The 7,231-nt window shown below is 49.6% G+C and overlaps 1 protein-coding gene across 1 annotated transcript in view; it reads left to right on the plus strand.

Moving 5' to 3' along the window:
• The window catches only part of Myh14 (myosin heavy chain 14), a gene marked incomplete at its 3' end in the record, with an annotated part of 49,559 nt that overhangs the window by 36,098 nt on the left and 6,230 nt on the right, over positions 1-7,231 (plus strand). Inside the window, 5 exon segments of the mRNA XM_033766024.1 lie at positions 4-120; positions 4,264-4,476; positions 5,706-5,891; positions 5,978-6,004; positions 6,500-6,674. Coding sequence (XP_033621915.1) covers positions 4-120; positions 4,264-4,476; positions 5,706-5,891; positions 5,978-6,004; positions 6,500-6,674 — 718 coding nt within the window.

Below are 7,231 nucleotides of genomic sequence, written 5' to 3' on the forward strand. Positions count from 1 at the left end.
GAGCGGCTGGAGCGGGGCCGCCACCGGCTGCAGCAGGAGCTGGACGACACCACCGTGGACCTGGAGCAGCAGCGGCAGCTCGTGAGCTCACTGGAGAAGAAGCAGCGCAAGTTCGACCAGGTGAGTGCCTCAGTTTACCCAGCTGGAGAGTCGTCGCCAGGCAACCCGCACTTCCCAGCCATTGGAGGAACTGGGAATGTGTGACGTCACAACATGGCCGCCAAGTAGCGTTTGGCCCGGAAGCCAGGCGCTTCCTCCAAGCTGCCCTGAATAGGGTGCGCTTGACCGGTGGACTCTCTGGACACCTCCGGCAAGTTGCTCTTCCAGTCTCAGCCTCAGTTTACCCATCTAGAAGTTGGGAATAGTAACAATTTTTTGTGGTGTTGTGGGCTGAACCCAGGGCTACATCCCCAGCCCCGCCCCCTTTTTTATTGTATCAGGATTCGAACTTGGAACTTTATGCCCGGCAGAACCATTGAGCTAAATCCCCCCACCCCAGCCCATTTTTATTTTAAGACAAGGTCTCACTGGGCTGGGCTTGAACTTGAGATCCTCCTGCCTCAGCCTCGCACAGTACTGTGTACCGCTTCTCCCGTTGAGGCCCCATCTCAGAGTTTTCCCAACCTCCTGGTGGTGCTGAGGATGGGGGGGCAAGCCTTTATAGCCCATGAGCCTATGGGGGACGTTTAATACACAAACTCTAGCACCCACCTAGAAAATGAAATAGCACCAGACATTTGGCAGCCTGAGGATAGAAGAAAAATCGCAGAACCCCAGAAAGGCAAGATAGGCAATCTTGAAGTTAGATGCCAACACAGCGCCCTTCTGGCTGTGTGTTGTGGATAAATTGTCCAACCTCTCTGTGCTTCATTTTATTCATCTTGGGACCAGGGATGTACTGCACCTGCCTCACAAATGCAAGTCCTGAATTCAACCCCCAGTACCAGAAAAAGAAAAAAATTTTTTTTTACTAAAAAAATGTCCATTTCACTCATCTAAAAACTGCCGGGAGTATGTGTCACTATTCCGTGTGCATATGTGACAGAAACCCGGGCTGGATATGGAACTCTAGGTGGGCTGTTTTAGTCTCAGCGCTTTCCCGGTGTGGTCCTGTTACTCCTGGCCGCCACTGTTTCAGCGGGGAAGTCAGTGGTCACTGACACCGCCTCCGCCTGTAGGGAGTGTGGTGTTTTCCTAGCTGATTTGGAAATCATCTCCTGCCAGGTCTGGTGGTGCACTCCTGTCTCCCCACAAAGTCTGAGCCCAGCCTGGGAAACGCGGTGGCCTCATGAACCCCTATCCCAAGATAAGAAGGCCTGGGGAGGTGGCTCAGGGTTTTGCACTGGTCCTGTTCTGTCGTTGTTGAGCTTCTTTGTGGGTTGACAATCGTGGAGGGGTTGTTTTATCAAATGTGAAAATTCTCAGCCATCATTTCTTCATATATATATGTGTGTGTATATATATATGTATATATATATATATATATATACATATATATATATTATGTATTTTGTACCGGGGATCGAACTCAGGACCTTGTGCTTGCGAGGCAGGCAGCGGTGCCACTGAGCTAAATCCCTGGCTCATTTTATTCAAATATTTCTTGGTCCCACTTTTTCTCTTTCTCCTTCTTCTTGGACTCTAAATACATATATTTAATATAGTGTTCATTGCCTAATACTGTCCCACAAATGATCAAGCTCTATTAATTTCTTCATCCTCTAGAGTTTGATTTAAATGTTTTCATGCAAATCTCCATTTTGGGGGGGTTTGAGACAGGGTCTCACTATGTAGTTGAGACTGACCTGGAACTCACTATGTAGCCAGGCTGGTCTGAAACTCACAGCAATCCTCCTGCCTCAGCCTCCCAAGTTCTGGGATCACAGGTGTGTGCCACCACACCCAGCTTTGGCAAATCTCCATCTTGATCAGCATCTCTGACTCAGAATAATTAGAGATATTGATGTTTTCACATGTGTCAGTAATGTATTAATTTGTTATGCTGAGTAGGATTCCGGTTGAGATAAATCACACTTTGTGTATATCTGTTGACCTTTGATTAATGACCCTTGGATAATTTTCTATTTGGGGCTCTGATGGATAAATCCTTAGTCCTTCTAATAGATATGTACTAGTTTTGTTTTGTGTTTTGGTACTGGGGATCAAACTCAGGACCTTGCACTTTTGAGGAAGGCGGCAACACCACTGAGCTAATCCCCAGCCTGAGATATGTACAGGACTTAATTCACATTTCCCTAATGACCAGTGAAGGTGATGATATTCTTTATTTTTAATAGGGTCTCTCTATGGAGTTCAAACCTTGAGCTCACTATATAGTCTAGGCTGGCCTCAAAATCCTGGTGATCCTCCTGCCTCAGCCTTCCAAGTGCTGGGATTATAGGTGTGTGCCACCGTGCCGAGCTCTGTATATATTTTTAGGTGAAGTATCTATTCACATTTTTCAACATTTATTTTTAAATCAGGTTGTTACTTTCTTATTATTGAATTCCACAGTTTTCTATATGTTACGAATAAAAGTTCTTTGTCACACATATGCTTTCTGAATATAATTGGCCAGTCTGTCTTGCCTTTTAATTCTCCTGCTAAGAGCTTTCAGAGGGCAGAAGTTTTTAATTTTAATAAAGTCCAATGTTTTATAGTTTGGCATTATATATCTGAGATCATTGCCTATATCAAGGTCACAAAGGTTTTCTCTTCTGCTGCTTTCTAGAAGTTTTCCAGGTTTAAATTTATACTTAGCTCTATCATCCATTTTAAAGATAATTTTAATATGTGCTGCTTTCATGATTTCAAATTAATTTTTTTCAGCAGTACTGGGAATTGAACCCAGGGCCTTGCCCTGGGCTATATTGCTAGCCCTTTAAAAAAGTTGTTTTTAGTTTTTCAGGCTATCTCACAGATTCCCAGCCTGGGCTCAAACTTGCAATCCTTTTGTCTCCGCCTCCCAGAGTGTTGGGATTACAGGTGTGTCCCACCACACTCAGAGTAGATCTTTTGTCTCAGAAATGTTTCGGGGCTTGGGATTTAGCTCAGTGGTTCCGCCGCCTGCCCCACAAGCACAAGGTCCCAAGTCAATACCATATCTTTCACATTTTTTGTCAGATCTAATCTAGTTATTTCATAGTTTTGTTGCTTTTTTATTTTATTTTTATTTTTGGTACCAGGAATCAAATCAAACTCAGGTCCTTGTGCTTGCAAGGCAGGCAGTGGAACCACTGAGCTACTTGCCCAGCCCAGATGCTATTTTAAATGCTATCATTCTTACTTCAGTTTCTGATTGCTACTATGTAGAAATACAATTGGCATCTGTATATTTGTCTTATATCCTACAACTTAGCTAAGCTCACTCATTAGTGCAGGTAGATTTTTAAGTAGATTTCTTAGAGACAATGTTAATTTACTTTAACAGTAACACACAGCCTTTGGACCAATTTTGATACATCTTTCTTTATTTTTCCTCTATCTTTCTTCTGGAATTCAAAATATATATAGGTTTGGTCACTTCATACCTTTTTTTTTTTTGTACTGGGGATTGAACTCAGGATGTTGTGCTTGCAAGGCAGGTGCAGTGCCACTGAGCTAAATCCCTGGCTGCCCTCTTGTAGTTTATTAAAGCTCAGTTAAATTTTCACAATCTTTTTTTCTTTCTTCGCTCTGTTTGGATAATTTCTCGTGACCTATTAAGTCTGCTGATTCTTCTGAGGTCTCCAATCTGCCCTTATCCTCATGTAGTGACTTCTTTTATGTCAGATATCACGTTCAGATATCAGGTTTGGCATTTTGATATGTTTTTTGTCAGTTACAAATCCTCTTGAACAACAACCTCTTCTCCCACTGTATCCATCCTGTTCTAACATTTTCTCATCATCACTGAAGTCCTTGAGGATCATTCCCATAAAGAGGTCATCTGTGGGTCTGCTTTGTGGCCTGGTTTTTCTCTTGACTGTACATCCTGTCGTTTTCCTTTACATGTCTTAGAAGTTTAATTGCTTGCAAGTTATTGTGTCCTTTGAAGAAGATAGTAAAGGTGGACATCTACTTTTTAATTAAACACATATATTTTTCCTGCCACTTCCCCGGGAGGAAGGAACATTGAAGGGTCCGTGGAGTTCGGTTGCAACTTTTATCCCTCTTGTGCCTCAGTCCATGTCTGTCTCTTCGGCGGGCCGCTCCTTCTTCCTCAGCCCACAGTGTGCTCCTTTCATCTAATCAATTTCTCCTGTTCTGTCTTCTCAACAAAAGCTTCTGGCTGAGGAGAAGGCAGCTGTGCTCCGTGCAGTAGAGGAACGTGAGCGGGTGGAAGCCGAGGGCCGGGAGCGCGAGGCTCGGGCCCTGTCCCTGACACGGGCCCTGGAAGAAGAACAGGAGGCCCGGCTCGAGCTGGAGCGCCAGAACCGGGCACTGCGGGCCGAGATGGAGGCGCTGCTGAGCAGCAAGGACGACGTCGGCAAGAGCGTGAGAAGGGCTTGAACCCCCAGGACACCCGTGTGGGCACACACATATGAAACGCACATCCCACCGGGCTTCTCTCTTCCCTCACAGAAGCAGGGGGGAGGAGGCAACAAGTCCAGTGCCAAGCCTTTCATTCATTTATTCCTTCCGTGCATCCCCCTCAGAATGACCCTAAACATATCCCCTGAATGACCTGTGCATCATAATTCTCTTGTCTTGCTGGGTGTGGTGGTGCACATCTAATCTTAGTACTCAGGAGGCTGAGCAGGAGGACTGCCTTCAGTTCAAAGCCAGGGATGAGATAGTGAGACCCTGTCTCGTAAAACAAAAACACACAAAAATTTTTTTTTCTGCCTCACTCCACAGCCTTCAGGGGATCCCAGGCCTCCCCTGGCACTAGAGAAAAAGCACACATTAAGTGGTGGTTGTCACGGACTTATCTGGAGGGGGCTCAGTGCCAGGTGCATAGGTCACAGGGAGGCCTTGGAGGTCAGCGGCCAGTTCTCAAGGAGGTGACACCTATGGACAGGCTGCTAGGCATCCGAGAGAACTTACTCAGGGCCTGGGGTTCCTGGGAAAGACCTAGGAACCCCCACACTGAGAAATAGAACAGAGGTAGAGCTGGTGATACCCAGAGGAGTCTGGCAAAAACCAACCCCAGAGCTACAAGAGTTCAACCCATTTCACACGGGATCCCCAGGATGAAGCCCCAGGAAGGGGGCTCAAAACCCCCAAGTTACAGAACTCCAGGAAATAAGAGTAAGAGTCAGCCAATCTAACCCCGAAACCAGGCTCTCCAGAATTTAAGATAATAAATTGCACAGCGAGAGCCGCTACCTGAAATGCTTGGGACCAGATTGCTCCAGATTTCAGATTTTTTTGGACTTTGGAAATTTGCTTATACATAATGAGACATCTGGGGTCAGGACCAAGGCCTCAATACGAGATTCATTCGTGTTTCATATACACCTTACGCAGATAGCCAAAGGTGCATGATTTCATGCGCTATTTCTAGTGCCCCTGTGCTTTGACTGTGAGCCGTGAATTAAAGTCATGCGTGGCATTTCCCCTCGGACCGCGCTGTCGCTGTTAAAGCCCTATCATGCGCAGGCGGTCGGAGAAGTGTTTTAAGCTGATTCTGAACAGGACCTGCAGGCAGTCGGTGCCATCCCCACGCTCCCGGACCCTGCGTCTCCTCTCCAGCCACCCTGCTCACACCTGCTCCCCACCAGGTGCACGAGCTGGAACGCGCCCGCAGAGTGGCTGAGCAGGCAGCCAGCGACCTGCGAGCACAGGTGACCGAGCTGGAGGACGAGCTGACAGCGGCTGAGGACGCCAAGCTGCGCCTGGAGGTGACCGTGCAGGCTCTGAAGGCGCAGCACGAGCGAGACCTGCAGGGCCGCGACGAGGCCGGTGAGGAGAGGCGGAGGGAGCTGGGCAAGCAGGGGGGGAGCGAGGGCCCGTGCACGAGCGAGACCTGCAGGGCCGCGACGAGGCCGGTGAGGAGAGGCGGAGGCAGCTGGCCAAGCAGGTGGGTAGGCAGAGCTCCTGGAGGAGCGTGAGCGCCAGAGAATCCACCCAGCTCCTCCCTTGGGGCTGCCAGCCTCAGTAACGTACGGGACAGGGCCTGCACAGAACAGTGCTGTTTATCAGAGAATCGCAGAGCACCGCCATGGAACACATGTACTGCGGGTAGTGAACCTGGGAGGCTGAGGCAGGAGGATCTCAAATTTGAGACCAGCCCGGGCAGCTCTGAGTGCCAGAAAGATTCCGCTGGGGTAGTGTGAGCAACAGTCTCAGTGTGAGCTTGTGCTAGAAGTGAGGGGGGAAGAGAGATTAACAGGGGACCGACCCATTTGATTCAGCCCTGAGGGCACTGGGGAGCCCTGGATGTGCTGTCCTCCTGTCACTGTGTGGGAATGGAATGGACGGAGGCCTGGGAGGAGGCTCAGGTGAGAAGGAGGGACCCCGGAAGACACTGGCGACAGGTAGCGAGTCACGTGCCTAACCCTGCCCTGACCCGAAGCTGAGGGACGCGGAGGTGGAGCGGGACGAGGAGCGGAAGCAGCGCGCCCTGGCCGTGGCCGCCCGCAAGAAGCTGGAGGCGGAGCTGGAGGAGCTGAAGGCGCAGACTGCGGCCGCTGGGCAGGGCAAGGAGGAGGCGGTGAAGCAGCTGCGCAAGATGCAGGTGAGGCGGAGCTGTGGCCCGGCGGGCGGTTTGCATTTCTCTTACTGGAAATGTGGCTGCGAGTCCAATTTCATCATCATTTTATGTTTGATATGAAGACAGTGTATGGGCTGTTTGTTTTCCCCTCGTTATGGAAGTCGTACCGGTGGTGGCGCACACCTGCCATCCCGGCACTCAGGAAGCTGAGGCGGGGGGATCGCCACAAGTTCAAGGCCGACTTGGACTACATAGTGAGTTCAAGGCCAGCCTGAACTACATAGGGAGACCCGAAGCAAGTAACAGTCATCATCCACGGCTGCGCTGCGCTGTGGGAGGGCAGAGGGCCAGCATGGAGAGGAAACCCCTAGACGGGCGTGCGGACACACTGGGTTACTACGGGAATCCTGCGGGGACGGCCGACTGCTTCACGGTGCCTGTTTCCCCGTCTGGATACTATGGAGTTGGGAGGATGGACACTGCTTTGCGTGTGTAACGGGGCCTGGCCATCACTGTCACCGACGCCCTGTTCACCTTACTTTAAAATGCGTTCTAAGCCTCCCGCCCCCGTGCCACCAGCACAGCCCGTGGCGC

Source organism: Fukomys damarensis, unplaced genomic scaffold (genome assembly GCF_012274545.1).
Source record: "Fukomys damarensis isolate Sample0158 unplaced genomic scaffold, DMR_v1.0_HiC HiC_scaffold_19, whole genome shotgun sequence".
NCBI classification, from domain to species: domain Eukaryota; kingdom Metazoa; phylum Chordata; class Mammalia; order Rodentia; family Bathyergidae; genus Fukomys; species Fukomys damarensis.